The 16,428-nt window shown below is 43.2% G+C and overlaps 1 protein-coding gene across 1 annotated transcript in view; it reads right to left on the reverse strand.

Annotated features, from left to right (window-relative positions):
• The window catches only part of BANK1 (B cell scaffold protein with ankyrin repeats 1), a 187,310-nt gene that overhangs the window by 24,915 nt on the left and 145,967 nt on the right, over positions 1-16,428 (reverse strand). Inside the window, exons 8-9 of the mRNA XM_048508832.1 lie at positions 7,738-7,849; positions 5,992-6,288 (exon numbers count right to left, since the gene is read on the reverse strand). Coding sequence (XP_048364789.1) covers positions 5,992-6,288; positions 7,738-7,849 — 409 coding nt within the window. The remainder of the gene's footprint in view (positions 1-5,991; positions 6,289-7,737; positions 7,850-16,428) is intronic.

The following is a 16,428-nucleotide window of genomic DNA, read 5'->3' on the forward strand; positions in this document are numbered from 1 at the left end:
CGGAGACTGAGAGATCGTCATGTGATGATACATGATCCTCACCTGGCTGCACTAAAGCGGCGTGGAGGGAGCATCAGCTGCTCGGGTCTAATCCCCACCCAAAGGCAGGCAGCCCACTGGCTCCCTTTGTCTAGGATTACCTGGTGCGGTTGTAGAGCCAGGTAGTTCATGACCTGGCAGCTCATCGCGAGGGCAGTGGCAGGGAAGCCGATTCGCGAATTTCAGAAGATCGTAGGGAGGCCGCCGGGCATTCCAAGCAGCGCCTCTACTTACGGTGAGACACTGCTGGATTCCTAGTGGCTCATCCCTACAGTGGGCATTACAGAGACATGGTGGAATGAGGAGAACCAGTGGGATGCTGGTGCTATACCAGGCTACAGGCTCTATAGGAAGGATAGGACAGGGCTGCATCAGGGTGGAGCGTTGCCCTTTAGCATCACAAGAGAGCATAGTATCACATAAAATATAGAGCAATGCAGTAGAGCTGGTTCCCCTACAGAATCACTGCCAGGATATCAATACCAGGTGTGAAGGACAGTTTAATATTAGGAATATATTATCGCCCCCCCGACCAAAGTGCACAAAGAGGATTCTGAGGATGGAAAAAAAAAAAGAAAATTAGAGAGGCCAACAAAAAAAACAAAAATGTAGTCGTAATGGGTGATTTTAACTATCCCCATACAAACTGGAAAAGAATGCATGTTCAGGTCAGAGTAAGGAGAGAGAGCATTCCTGGATATGCTAAATGATCTGTGGTTTAGAGCAGATGGTTGTGGAACCAACCAGGGGAGAGGCGATCCTAGATCTAATTCTATGTGGGACCCAGGACCTGGTGCAGGAAGTCAGTGTTGTTGAGCCGAGGTAGGGAACAGCGACCACAATGCTGTCAGATTCAGGGTATCTCAAGCTTATGCGAGGAACAAGCGGCAACTACTCAGATGTAGTTACATTACTCAGCCTCTCAGAAAGGGAAATTCTCTCAAAGATGAGGGGATAAAAGCGCTTGAGGAAGCTGAAAGGGAAAATTAAGAGAGTCAAACTGTCCAGGATGCTTGAGGTTATTTAAAAAACACAGTAATAAAAGCTCAGCTGGAATGTGTTCCGCTGGCGGTTAGAAAAAAGGCAGCACTCCAGTCCAAAAAGAAAAGCCACCCATGGTTAATACACAAGAGAGTAGTTGAGGAAATTATCAGGAAAAGAAAATGCTCTTTGTGAAAAAATGGAAGTCCAGTTTGGCTGATGAAGAATAAGTGAGAGGGAACAATAAAATGGTGGGCAAAGAGAAGCAAGTTAGCTGTAAGGGGAGGCAAAAGGACTAAGTGAGGAACGCATGGCTCCTTGAACATCAAGACCAGCAACAAACAGTGCTTCAAGTACATCAAAAGCAGCGAAGCCAGCAAGGGAAGCTCGGGTAGGTCTGCTAGATGACAAAGGAACAAAGGGTGTGCTAAAAGATGGCAGGAGATTGGCAGAGAAGTTGAATGAATTCTTTGCATCTGTCTTTCACCTTAAGAGGAGGTGTGAGGAACATTCCTGCACCTGAACCAAACTTCTTAGGAGGCAAACTGGTGAACCAGTGAAGATAGTGTGGTAGACAAGGAAGAAGTTCATGGCAGCCATTGATAAACTAAATGTTACCAAATCCCCCTGGCCCAGGATTTCGTATCTTCACTCCAAGAGTTCTTAAAGAGCTCAAGCATGAAATTGCTGCTGATCTTCTCACTTTAATACGCAACTTATCCCTGAAATCAGGCTCCATCCCTGAAGATTCTGAAGATGGGCTAATGTCACACCTCAATCTTTAAGAAAGGATCTAGGGGACCTCGGAAATTACAGACCAAAGTCAGTCGGACATCCGGTTCCTGTAAATTAGGTAGAATCTATCATTAAAGATAAAATTATAAAAACATGCAGAAAAGCAAGACCTTGCTGAGAAAGAGTCACAAGTCAGCATGGCTTTTGCAGAGGCAAATCCCGTCTCACAAATCTTACTTAGAGTTCTTGAGGGTGTAAACAGGCATGTGGACAGGGTGAACCGGTGGACATTGTCTTCTGGGATTTCCAAAGAAGTTTTTGACAAAGTTCCCTCACCAGAGACTATTGAGAAAACTCAGCAATGAAGGAATAAGAGGGAAGTCCTCTATGGATTAAAACTGGTCGAGAAACAGGAAAACAAAGAGTGGCAATGGGAAGTTCTCCCAATGGAGATGTCGAGTGATGGCCCCCCAAGGATCCGCTTTTGGGACCAGAAGTGCTCTTTTAACCTATTCATAAATGACCTGGAAGTAGGGTGGGTGAAGCGGTGGCCAAGTTTGGCAGGATGATACCAAATTATGTAGGGTGGTGAGAACTACAAAAGGGATTGCGAAGAGCTCCACAGACCTTTGATAAATTCAGGGTGAGTGGGCTCTTTGTGAAAATGGCAATGCGTCACGCTAACGTAAACCGTTCCCCATAGGGCAAAGTCGCCACGCCAACGTAAGTATCGCTAAACAGGGCCGGGGTGCTATCAGTCACAGACCAGGAAAGGATTTAGGCGCCCAAGCCGATGCGTTCCATGCAATACACCTCAATGCACGCCAGCTGTAAAACCTGCCGTAACTCTATGCTGGGATCACAGGAAAATGAGCGCAACAAAAAACCTGCAAAGATCGTCATGCGCTCCAAAGCAGGCAGCACCCATCTCGGTGCGTACCGTGTCCAGCCTGTCCCGCATCTCAAAAGGCGATATTGGAGGAGATAGAAAAGTGCAGAGAAGGGCAACAAGGGATGATTGAGGGACTGGGAGCACCTTCCTTATGAGGAGAGGCTGCAGCGCTGGGGACTCTTTAGCTCTGGAGAGGAGCATGCAGTTGGGAGGGGGGATATATGATTGAAGTCTATAAATTATGCATGGGGTAGAAAATGCTGGACAGAGGAGAAATTTTTTCTCTCTTCTCACAATACTTCAGGAACCAGGGGCATTCATTGAAAATGCTGGGGAAGAATTAGGACTTACTAAAAGGAAACACTTCTTCATGCAACGCGGTGATTGGTGCTTGGAATATGCTGCCACAGGAGGTGGTGATGGCCACTAACCTGGATAGCTTTAAAAGGGGCTTGGACAGATTTATGGAGGAGAAGTCGATTTATGGCTACCAATCTTGATCCTCTTTGATCTGAGATTGCAAATGCCTTAACAGACCAGGTGATCGGGAGCAACAGCCACAGAAGGCCATTGCGTTCACATCCTACATGTGAGCTCCCAAAGGCACCTGGTGGGCCACTGCGAGTAGCAGAGAGCTGGACTAGATGGACTTTGGTCTGATCCAGCTGGCTTGTTCTTATGTTCTTATGTTCTTAACCCCTACAATATCAAACATTTCACGCAAGGAAAATTTGCTACTGTCATATAGTAAATTACAATGGTACCCAATACCAAAAGATTGTGTGTGTGTGTGTGTGTGTGTGTGTGGTGGGTAACTGCCATCAAGTTGCAGCCAATTTATGGTGACCCCTTTCAGGGTTTCGTCAAGGGAAGTGAGAACCTGAAGTAATTTGCCATTGCCTTCCTCTACAGAGTCCTACATGGTGGCTTCTCCTAGGCTCATTTTTTGATCACTGAAGATCCCTAGGATGCATCCCTGATCTTGGCAAATGAACCTTCCCTGGAAAAAGGAGTGAGACTCCAGATTGCTTTTTAGCGATTCTTGTGTGGTACATGCAATAAATGGCTCTCAGAAATATGTGGAGGGATGACTCATTTCAATTCCTTTTCGAAAAGAAACTATTATCATCTCTTCCCAAAGATGAAACCAACCTAATGCTCCACAGAAACACAGCACAATTAAACAGAAAGATTAGCACAGAAGGTACTTCTGAGAGATTCTGTTTCACCCTTGGAATATTAACTGGTGCTGCCTGGAATTGAAATGTGCATCTGTCTGTCTATACATACATCTGTGATGCCATAGAATTATTCATGTGTGGTGCGGTCAAGGGCCCATTCAGCGAACCAGTACAGTTTTCTTGTAAGAAAAGTGGCATTTCAAGGACACCAAGGAAGAGGGGAGTGCTCTATTTTGCAGGAGAGTGATATGTTTGTGATGTGTATCATAATCCTCTTTCACATTTCTCCTTTCTAATTTCTCTGAGGAAAGGAATCACAGTATGCCTATATTTCTTGCACATCTTTTGGATCAAAGTACTGCATGCTCTGCAGAAATATCATTTAAAAGGAGCACACCTTGTATTGCAAAACTTAAGGTGTTTGTACACTGCAAAGTTACATTAGTTTAATTCAAGATCAGATCTAGTGGGGCAAAGGGGGCCAACTGCCCTGGACAGCTCACACAGAGGGGCAGCAGAAAATTTACTTGTGTCATGATGAGTACCATGGCCATCTTTGTGGTGGGGAGAGACACACAGGTGGGGCAGCTAGCTGTGAGTGGCCCTTGAGCCTGGCACTGCATGCCAGCTCAGTGAGCCACTGTCCATTCAGGCTCCAGTCCTGCTGCAATTGCTGCCACCTCAGCTGCCTAGCTCACCCAATGGCAATTGCTGCTGTGCCCAGCAAAAGAGCACCTCTATTGTGTTTGCCGGCCATTCCCCTTTGCTGCAGAGGAGATAGAGCTGCTCTCCCCTCCACTTCCTCCTTCCCATCTCCTCTCCCCCACCTCTCTTAGCAGATGCTGCCTGGAATTGCTTGGTGAGACCTACTGTATTATGAAGCCTGGGCTGGGCTGGCATGGAGAGAAGACCATGTAGTGAGTTGTGCGCCCTTGGGTGCCTTCTTCATGGAGCGTATATATTCTCCAATGCATTACCTTATTGTGGAGCTTGTCCCCCTTACATTTTGAATTTATGCTTTAAAGATTTGTACTTTAATTCGCACCAAGACTGCCCCCCTCCATTCTTCTCCATAAGAATTCCCAGTACGATTTTCCCTTTGTGTCTCTCTCTGGAAGAACGAGTGGTGACTTGCAAAACCTCACCTTGACCTCAATATTGTTAGCCTTTAAGAAGCCACAAGATTTCTAGTTTCTAGTGGTGATACAACCCTTCTGCATCTTCTTCCTTCCTTTCCACACCTTCTTAAACTTCTTTTCCACAAAACAGTTCCATGTTAGTCTGGAGCAGCGGGATAAAGAGGGGTTTGGTGTAACATGGGTGTAGGTGCATCTAAAAGACATTGGTAGAGCTGGGAGAAATATCTGAAGTTGCAGTGAGTTCTGTGATTGAAAACCTCTGATATTTTCCTCGCAGCAGTTAACATTCAGTCTGCTGAGGCAGAGCCAGCTGGCCAGGTGCAGCTTTACACTTCAGGCTTTGGAGGTGGGGCCCACAGTTCAAAACTGGGACTGGACTTGGACTGTGTGCCCTGTGAAATTTCACATGGAGTTGGAAGGGGGCACACAGCTCAGTGCTGGGTGCTACCTTTATTTAGATATGCCCCTGGACATATGGATAAGTCTTTAATTGCTGGAGTGCTCCTCATACAAGTGCAATGTCATCATAATACTACCATTCTTTTTACATAATCACCACCTTTCAAAAAATCCTCGTGATGACATGCTGTTCATTGTTGCTCCCGCTCCACCGCTAACTCGGTATCCACTCCAGTCCAAGCACTCTACCACCGGCCAAGGCCCACCAGGATGTGAAAGCAATGGCCTTCTGCTGCTGCTGCTCCCATGCACCTGGTCTTCTAAGGCATTTGCAATCTCAGATCAAGGAGGATCAAGATTGGTAGCCATAGATCAGGGGTCTGCAACCTGCAGCTCTCCAGATGTTCATGGACTACCATTCCCATCAGCCTCTGCCAGCATGGCCAATTGACCATGCTGGCATGGGTTGATGGGATTTGTAGTCCATGAACATCTGGAGAGCCGCAGGTTGCAGACCCCTGCCATAGATCGACTTCTCCATAAATCTGTCTAAGCCCCTTTTAAAGATCAAGACCCTATTGCAAATATATGGGATAAAGCATCTGTTTTCCCTATGATTCTGTACCTGGAAACACATAGAAAGCTTTAGCTTCTGTTGAGGTAGTCTGCTGGACACGAGGTGGCAACGGAGGCCCTTGCTCACAGGTTAGGTCTTTTGTGTCTGTTTCAGAATCCTCCCCATCTATAGTAGCATACAAGCTGTCATCATCTTGACAGGACTCTTCCGCTGTCTTATTTGCTTCCTCATTGGCACATTCCTTGACCACACCTTCTTCCTCTTCCTGCTCTACTTCAGCTTCCACTCCTGCTTCATCCTGAACTTGCCTGCAGACTCCAGGCTGTTCTGTTGTCCTTGACAGGGCTGTTGATGTTCAGAGAATGCGTTGTTATTCCACTTAAAATATACCATCTGGATGCATTTTATATTTTGCAGATTTTCCGCCGAAGCAACAGCAGTGCTGCTAATAAAACTTTTATGAACTAATACAGCAGAAAGCTGTCAAATGTAGCACTCTGTTGAAGGAACAACTGAAATATTTATTAAATGAACAGTGGAGCTTTCATTAGATTTGCAGCTCCTCTACACAACACATTTGTGCATGTGATAACATTAGGCTTTCTTCAAATTATTGCAGAGACATTGTGCCTGCCCCTCCCCCTCTCCAATCCTCCCCAGTTCAGGATGCCTGATTCCTAGTGAGTAAGAGAAGCCAGTCATAATTCGTGCAGTGGATGCCCTATTCTTAATAGACTGACGCTTACCATTTAACATTTTTAACGTGGAATAAATATTGCCCTTGGGAGAAGGACTATTCATGAGAGGTTCTATGAGGGGACATAAACAGCAACTCTGCCATGGAAGAACAGACTTTCATAAGCTGCTTCCAGTTTGGTATAAAGGGTACATCCAGTGGTGGGATCCAAACATTTTAATAACAGGTTCCAATGGTGGTGGGATTCAAACAGTGGTGCCGCCGCACACACGCACCTCCAGTCCCTATTGGGCAGGGATGTTGCTTTAGTAACCCCTTCTTGGCACTCAGAAAAAAATTAGTAACCACTTTTAGAGAAGTGGTGAGAACTTGTTGGATGTACCTCTGGGTACATCTCGTACATTTTTTCTACCTCCATAAACAATTGTATACCCCTATTAGCTACCAGAGATAATAGTGTCAAAAAATACAAGACACAGGTGGTGGTGGTGGTGGTGGGGGCTGAGCAGGCAGACAGACAAGAAACTCATTTCTGATAGGAAAGTCTGATATACAGGCATATGGTTTGCCAATCAATTGTTTTGGCATTGGAAACATCAGAATAGCTGGTGTCTGCTACAATCATTCCCTGGCCTTTAAGATCTCAAATCAATCAGATGGACCTCCATAACTATTCTGAGTCAAACCACTACCCCATCCAACTAAGTATTGTCTACTCTACTTAACAGTAGCTCTCAGGAACAGAAAGTTATTTCCAAATTCTGCCTACTTGGAATCCTTTAACTGGAGACACCAGAGAGTCAAATAGCATCATGATGGATGAGGGTCCAATCAGTGGCAACCAATGCAATTTTAGATAAAAGATTAGCTCTTTAAAAATTGCTGCAAGGGCCCAATCCTGTTTTGGCTGATGGTAGGACAGCACCAACCACTCTTGTTTTCCTCCACGTATGCTTTCAAAGTGCTTCAAATTACTGAGGTTAGCACTGACTAGCAAACATTGCTCTTCCTGTGGATGTATCCATCTTATCAATTTACACTGTGGCGTAATAGGATCCAATAGAAAAGTAGTTGAAATCTCTCTAGAAGAAACTTACAGAAACATCCATTATGATGAGATTCTGAGCTGACCATAATCATATATGTGTCATCTTCAGAATTCACATCCTCTTCCTCCTGTTCATCTCCTTGGTAGTTATTTTCATGAATCTAAAGAAAAAAAATCAAACATACTTAGCAATATAGTATTTCCCAGTTTTGAATGAACAGTTTCTGTGTGAGATTTCTGAATGATTTCCTCCCACAGCCCCCTGGGCATCCTCCCACCATCTATCTGGGCAATGGAGTCTGCTTCAGATCCTGCTGTCGGGCTGGAATTGCTGTTCAGTCCTGGCTGCTGGCACTGGGCTCCTGGCTGCCATGATCAACCTCCAGCCCGTGACCTGGGTAAGCTTCTACCACTGCTGGCTGCTGTTCACTGCCTCCATCTACAGACACCTCCCACCTTCTGCTCTGTGGTGGGGATTGCCCAGGCTCTCTCTGCAGCCCCAACCAGGACCACAAAGGCGGTCAACCAACCCTCTTCTACCATCTACCCCCAGACCTGCAGGTACAATGGCCTTCCAGCAGGCTGTGAACATCATGCTGCTGACCAACCCTCTTTCACCCCCATCCCCACAGGCATGGTTGCCTCCTGATTGGGAGGCCATTCTTATGGGGTCGGGACACAAGGCATATTGGTGAGGACTCTGTTGGTAAAATGAAGGATTGTTGGAGTTGTAGTCCAGTCATCTCCTTTTTGCTCTGGATATAGCATCCTCTGGATCTTTTGCTTTAAGGAATGTGTCGTCATCAGCATGACTAACCTTTTATATAGTAGGATAAGCTTGAGAAGAGCAAAACATGATTAGTCAACAACTCATATAGGCACTGAGTCATAGACTGAGATTGCCTTTCTCCAAGCCCATACAGATTATTGAAGAGTTGAGTGGGATTTTCCATTGCTCCTTACGTAACATCTATGACTTTCTCTAAATTATGGTTGACATCCTAAGCATTGTGTTATAATGCCTGTCCATTAACTTTGGCTCCTTCCGCACATGTAGAATAATGCACATTCAATCCGCTTTCACAGTTGTTTGCAAGTGGATTTTGCTATCCCGCCCAGAAAAATCCAGCTTCAAAGTGAATTGATAGAGGATTGAAAGTGCATTATTCTGCATGTGCAGAAGGATCAGAGGGAGATTTCATGGAAGTCTGGTTTTGTCCTTGTAATTCAAGAACAATTGAAACAATGACACATTTTATTGCACTATGAATTTTATAAAGACATTAGAAAACACTGGATTTTGCTTTTGCTGACCTGAGTTTTTGGACATTTGGATGAATTTTCTTTACTTGAAGATAGGGACAATATTATTTCTTACACAGTGGCTAAGTTTTCTTATCTAGCCATTAGGCGACCTTTGGCTAATGGAACAAAAGTGTAATTTTGCTGATTGTATATTGATTACTTTTCAGTTTTCTCTATTTTTTAAAGTCCACTGTTCAAATGATTGTAAATAAATAGAACTAAATTGAACTGAACTCAGGTCTGCCATAACTGAAAAAAATTCACCCAAGCCACAGCAACCACTAGGAGCTCTGTGCATTAGTGTTGTCAAGTCACAGGTGACTGAAGGAGACTCAGAAGAGTTTTCAAGGCACGTGAGAAATAGAAGTTGTTTTCCACTGCCTGCCTCTGAGGATAAACCCTGGTATTCCTTGACAGTCTCACATCCAAGTACTAACCAGAGCTAACCTTGCTTCGCTTTTTAGATCTGACAAGATCAAGTAAGGGCTAGAATTCTGTAACATCCAGTAATTGAACAAGGTCAGTAGTGATGTTGATGTAAGTAATGTGATCCACAAAGGATAACATGTTGCTCTTTTTTCTTTTGCGGAGGCATCCCTGATGTTAATCAGTGTTAAACAGACTACAACAAATAGATTCTTCAGCACTCAAAACAATTCCTCGGGATGGCTTTAAATGAACTTTTAATTAATTTGTTTTAATTGTTGATATTTTTGTACAGTCAACTGCCCAGAAAGGTGGGATACAGATCTAATAAAGTTTTTAAAAATGTTTCTGAGCAGACACAATAATAATGGAAAAAGAACATATTTTGGTCACCCTTGTTATTATAGGATAAGTTTTTAAAAGAAGCTCTAGCCTACAACAGAATGCATTTGGTCTGTGTTTTCTTCCACTGATTCACTAGTCATTATTTGATTGCTCCAAGCCCGTTCACCCATTGGACCCCATGGTCTATTTTACAGAAGATGGTTGAGAGATTAATCTTGCTACTGCTATAGAATTGATAGTAGTTTCATGGCTAAAGTCACAGCAGGGAAAGTGGAAAACTCTGCATGATAGTTGGAGCCAGATGCATCCTGCATTTAAAAATAAAAATTCTGCACAAAGGTCAGTGCCAAAGTCAGTGGCAAAGAAAAAAAAAGCTGAATTCTATCATCTTTATAGCAAACACATGCATACATTTAGCAAGCAAACATACATACACAACTCTGCTTGACTGCATAATTTATGCTAAGTATGAGTTCAGTAGGACCTTGGAGACCAATAAATTATTCTAGATACAAGTTTCCAAGTGTCAAATCTCCCTTTGTCAGATACAAGTACGAATGGAGTTCTCAGTCTGATATAGGAATGAGTAGGAATGGCGATCTCAGTCAGAAAGTGGGAAGGGTGTTGCCAAGAAGAGAGTCAGAATTAAAAGTACAATGCAAAATCTAATCAACTTAATTTAGAGCAGGAGAAATGCTTTAGAGATAGAAAATTAGCATTGGTGGCAAGATAAGAAACCTATGCCCATTTTCAGCCTGGAGGAGGCGGAATTGCTCTAAATTAGTGAATGAACTCAATTCAGCAATCTTGTGTTGTAATCTCCCTTTGAAGCTTCTCTGATGATTGACACTCTTAGGTCACCAATGGAATGTCCAGGAAGATTAAAGTGTTCTCCCACCAATTTTTAAGTGCTGTGATTTTTAAGGTCAGACTTGTGTTCATTTATTCCTCGCTTAAGATCTGACCTGTTTGTCCAACACAGAGTGGAAGTGCATTGCTAACATAATTAATCCTGTTTCTGCTAGTCTGTGACCAGTGGAAATCTTACCAAGTACCTTTCCTTTAGAAATTTCCCCTGAAATTGGTCAGATGCTATGAAAGGCTGGAGGATTCTGTGTTTCCTTTTGAAAGACTTTCTGGATATTCGATTCTATGCCCAGTTCTGTCCTTTTGCCCATGGTTATTGATACATAATCCCATAGTAGTTAAGTGGAAGTCAATTGATGGGATTAATAGGCAGCAAATTATTTTCTTATGCATTTGGAAGTTTCTCAGTTTTTGTTGTTTGAATCCAGGGGTTATCAGTGACAAACCAAATCACTTTCAGTTTTTGTAGTAGTATCCTTAAAAGTCGACACTTCCCCTCCCCTCTTAAACAGGGAGTTCCAAGTGTGCTGCCTGGCATTTGGTTTTTAAACATGGAGATATTTCACAGCCAAAATTTAAGTAGCATATGTTGCAATCCTGTGCCGTATAGAAATCTGCCAGAAGTGTAAACTTCCATTTTGTTGTTGTTTTTCGGAACTATTGCAACAACTTTCAGTTCTGACTGACCTTGGCAATCAGGCTTTGATATATTAGGTGCTTTTCAACTGTTTATTTGTACAGGATAATTTATGTTGGCATGATTTTTCTCTGAGTAGGCACAGTGCCCACGTACCAAATGATACCTACATTGGTCTGTTTACCCTCCCCTGTGACACCAAACCAGGAAAATGTGTGAGCCTTTTGCATCTTCATGTAGGAGAGGAGTTGGGTGGGAGACAGAGGTTGGAAACTCAACCCCTGTGGCAATTGGTGCCTTTTGTCAACATGTGCCGATAACACTAGCTACAGTTGTTCCTCAAAAAGTGTGATCTGGCCATGGGATCCATACTGGGAACACAGCCAGGTTATATTACTGTAATGTGCTTGGTGGGTTTGTTTTGAAAAAAATATATCCAGACACTTCATCTTGTCCAAAAGGCAGTAGCCAGGCTATTGTCAAGGCCAGGTTCAGGGATCATACCACCTCAGTGCTGAGAAATCTGTCCTGCTGCCCAAAATACATTGGTAAAGAGGAATGGGAGATAATGAAATGAACTGCCAACATATTGTTATTTTAATCTGTATAGCCAGTCCAATCGCCGATGGCCAATCAGAAACCCTACTGGGCAAAAGCCCACCTGGCCTCACCACCTTTCTGAAAATACTTGGCAAGAACTAGGAATGATTTCAGCAGGTGCCATAGTACAGAGACCCCACTTTACATTTTAGAAAGATATTCTCTGCTTCAAAGTCACTGTTGAAAGTAGAGTATTCCTTATTCCATGGTAAGCAGAACAATATTTTTTCGGGGGGGTGGGGATGTGACATTGAACACTTTATGGAGGGGTATAGCTTTTTAATAATAATAATAAAGGGAGCAGCAGTGGCGTAGGAGGTTGAGCTCATGTATCTAATCTGGAGGAACCAGGTTTGATTTTCCGCTCTGCCGCCTGAGCTGTGGAGGCTTATCTGGGGAATTCAGATTAGCCTGTACACTCCCACACACGCCAGCCGGGTGACCTGGGGCTAGCTTCTCGGAGCTCTCTCAGCCCCACCTACCTCACAGGGTGTTTGTTGTGAGCGGGGAAGGGCAAGGAGATTGTAAGCCCCTTTGAGTCCCCTGCAGGAGAGAAAGGGGGGATATAAATCCTAAATCCAAACTCCTCCTCCTCCTCCTCCTCCTTATTCTCCTTCTCCTTCTCCTTCTTCTCCTTCTCCTTCTCCTTCTCCTTCTCCTTCTTCTCCTTCTCCTTCTCCTTCTTCTTCTTCTTCTTCTCCTTCTTCTTCTTCTTCATCATCATCATATATCTTTGGATATTTTGTGACATGGATAATGCTCACATCAAGATGTATAATGACTCTGCAAAACCTCAGCAAAATCCGTAAGAGACTACATTTGTTCATTTGGCACAGAAAGCTGGTACGACAAAGATAAATGACATCTCCCCCCCCTTGTTAAAGGTTTCTGCAGCATTTCCATAAAAACTACACTCAGTTTTGTTCTGTAATTCATGGATGGGTTGTTGCTTGATGAGTCCAGCTAAATATAAAACCTTGAGTAGAATCCAAACTTTATATGATTCTCTCCTCATTGTAAGTGGATTCAAAACTGGAGGTGGCTCAGAGCTTTCAGTCTACTTTACAAGAAGCACCTTTTCCCCCCTTGGCTACCCCCCAGCCGACAACTGTGCAGATGTAAGTCCTATTGAAATGAGCAGGCATTAACTGAATGTAACTCTGAGATGGATCATAACGCTGGTTCCCAAGTCAGGTGCCTGGCAAACACTCGCCAGCATAGCCGAGCATGACAATAAAGTACCAGGTCTGTCTCTGATTCATGGTACAGTAGCTGGCTCTGCAATCACACCCAAGACATAAATAGAATATCCCCCCGCATTAAACAAGCCATTTCACTCTACGGTTGCTCATTGCTATGGGAAAGTAAATGGTATCAGATGGAATATCCTGCCAAACTCTTCTACTAATCACCTCTTAATTCTCCTTGTTTCTTTTTTAAAAAAAATTGGGGTCCAAATTGCTTTTGTTGGGGGTTCAAAACAAAAACAGAAAAAAGAAGTGAGTATAAAAGAAAAGTTGCAGGAGGAGAGAGAGACAGAATATCAACAGTACAACTAATACTGATTCACATTATTATCACATTAAGATATGGAATCACATTATGGAGTGCACAGGTTGGGTCTGGGGTCTCTACTGTCTCCCTTGGTAACAATCAGAGGTGAGTTGCAGGTTCTCCTGAATCCCACAGCACATGATGCCCCATTCCCATCACAATTGTGGTGCATCTGGACAATAGGTTTCAGATTGTCCAGGGGACATTATTTAAACCCATTGGAGAAAGTCACCTATAACTCATGGGCTCCCCCAAACAGCAACTTCCTCCAAGATTGCTTCAGATTGGGAATATGGCACAGAAAGGAGATGCGTGTATTTCATGCACATAACTAAAAATACTTGATAATTTCTGCTTTACTTGATTTATTTTATTTTATGAGACATGGGATGGAAGGCAGCATGGTATAGCCTGACTTCATTAGATCTCAGAAGCTAAGTGGAGCCAGTATTTGGATGGGAGACCACCAAGGAAGACTCTGCAGAGGAAGGCAATGGCAAACCACCTCTGCTTCTCACGTGCCTTGAAAGCTGCTTTATGGAGTTGCCACAAGTTGGCTGTGACTTGATGGCATTTCTCACGCACACATTTGGGAAATGGTCTGTCTGCTGCCACCCACTCTTTTTAGCATCTCTCCCTAAATTTGGGGCATTTCTTTGTAGAGAATAGAAGCAGTTGTACCTTTAAAGCAACAAATATAATTCTTATGCATGTACAAACATTAGACCAAAGTTTGCTGCAGAACTATGGATGACATCCCTAGTATGTGCATAGGGGAATCCTGCCTTACCCAGATGTGTGCATGCACGGGGTTTTCAAGATGTATGTACGTATCTTATTTAAATGGCTACAGGAAAAATGAGTACACTAGTGGTGCAAACTTGAGGGGTGTCTGTGTGTGTGTGGGAGGGGGGTCTGAAACGGCTGTCCCCGACCATGACGCAACTACCCCTCTTCAGTATTTCACTGGCAGTAATTGTGCTTCTTGTATAATGCAGATGTCCTCCCGTCCTTTCAAACATTCAGAGGAAGAGGATAGGAGCAAGGTTTCACCAGGGGAGATGAAAGGAGCGGTTTCATCAGGGAAGCGGAAATTTTCACAGCCCTGATCTTCACTAATCTTCTTCATCATAGCTATTTTATGCAATTAAAGTCAGCACTTAATAATATACTTGTTAATAAGCCCACTAGATACGGCTGTTCACCTTCAGAACGCTTTTGTCTTTTGAACCCACTGTAAGCCAATGAGCTAAATCTTGCCATATCTTAGCACGCTGAGTGCTCTTCTCCATTGACAAACCGGTTCCTTCTAGCAAACGAGCTCCAGGCAAAGAAGTCTCCTAGGATGATAGCTAATTAAAAGAAGGTACAGATTCTCAGTGATGTAAATTGGTCCTCATTCCCTGAAGTTAACTGCAATTGGGAAATCTATGGTGAAGGGGCAGCTGTCCAGCAAGCTGAATGGAGATTCCTTTGGGATTTCTCACATTTACTAGTAACAGTTCAGAAAATAAGCATTAAGTAACTGACACACTGGTACAAGTGTTGCTTTTACAAACACAAGAGCACAGCTACTTCACAGGCTAAACCTGGTTTAATAATTATTCCATCTTTCCAGAGGACAATAAGGATCTCTGACAAGCCTCAGCACCCTTATTAAATTATTACACTACCCAGGATTCTTTGGATTCATGCCACTTAAAGTATCATAACACTGATTTTAAAAAACTTGTATTGTTGATAAAGCTGCCACACATAGAAACCCTTGGTCCCTGCTGCCCCATGTTTGTCCAACAGGAGGCCCAGATCCAGCAGGACCCCAGAACTATAAACCTCTTCCTTTAGGTGATCTCAATTTCTATGTCAAACCTTCCTCCAACCAGTAGCATCTCTGTTTTGTCAGGATTAAATTTCAGGTTGTTCAGTCCTCATCCATCCTAAAACTGCCTCTAGGCACCTGTTCAAGATTTCCACATCCTCCATGGCATCTGCTGGAAGCATGAGATATTATACCCTTCCCCCTTTTTTATCTGCTTTCCCCCATTCTCAGAAAATGCAGAAGAACTAAGATGGCAGATATGTGTTATGGCTTTTAAAGGTGGTTTTTTTTAAACAATTCACCATCAATGGATTCAATATTGAGATTTTAGTTATGACCGAATTCTTATCCTGTTTTATTATAATATGGATGTTTTAATTTTTGAGTAAGTTGTTCTGAGCCTGATTGGGAAGAGGGCAGGATATCAGTTTAATAAAACAAATAAATCAATAAAATAACACCATATGAAAAAAGAAAGCACATCAGCTGACTTATGGCAAGGTAGGGGTGGATGCATCTATTTAGATCCTGTACTTATAAGAAGGTCAACCTTTTGAACAGTAAAGGCAGGAAAACAATCCTGATTGCTTTTCCAACCCTACTCTCAAGAATTATAGCAATGCCAAGGGTCACAAGCACAAAGCAGAAATGTCTTCTAGATATTGTATGAAAAGACAACCCCCCCCCCCAATTATTCTTGTAACATAATGCAGTATCACTGGATGCTTTCTTGACCTTTATTAAGATGACTGCCTGAAATTAATTGAAATGAGCTTGCTGTTTTCAATGAAGACAACACATTGGCCCCTTCTGCACATGCAGAATAATACACTTGCAGTCCACTTTCAATTCACTTTGCAGCTGTGTGGAATAGCAAAATCCACTTGCAAACAGTTGTGAAAGTAGATTGAAAGTGCATTATTCTATTCTGTATATGCAGAAGGGGCCATTGCCTTTCAGGACTAAGTGCAATGGGAACATATTAAGACCCTATTCATGCCTGCCTTGAAGTACATATAGAATTCATAGGGTGATTCAGGAGAGGGTATAATAGTGCTTCATCTTCCATGTGTGTTTATTTCCCTTACTGGAACTTCCTTATTGGATGTGACAAGACAGTGGGGTATCTATGTGGAGAGTTTGAGGTGTATGGGCTCTGTATGAACAATACATTATCATAAACCAGG

The sequence above is a fragment of the Sphaerodactylus townsendi genome, linkage group LG10 (assembly GCF_021028975.2).
Source record: "Sphaerodactylus townsendi isolate TG3544 linkage group LG10, MPM_Stown_v2.3, whole genome shotgun sequence".
NCBI lineage: Eukaryota > Metazoa > Chordata > Lepidosauria > Squamata > Sphaerodactylidae > Sphaerodactylus > Sphaerodactylus townsendi.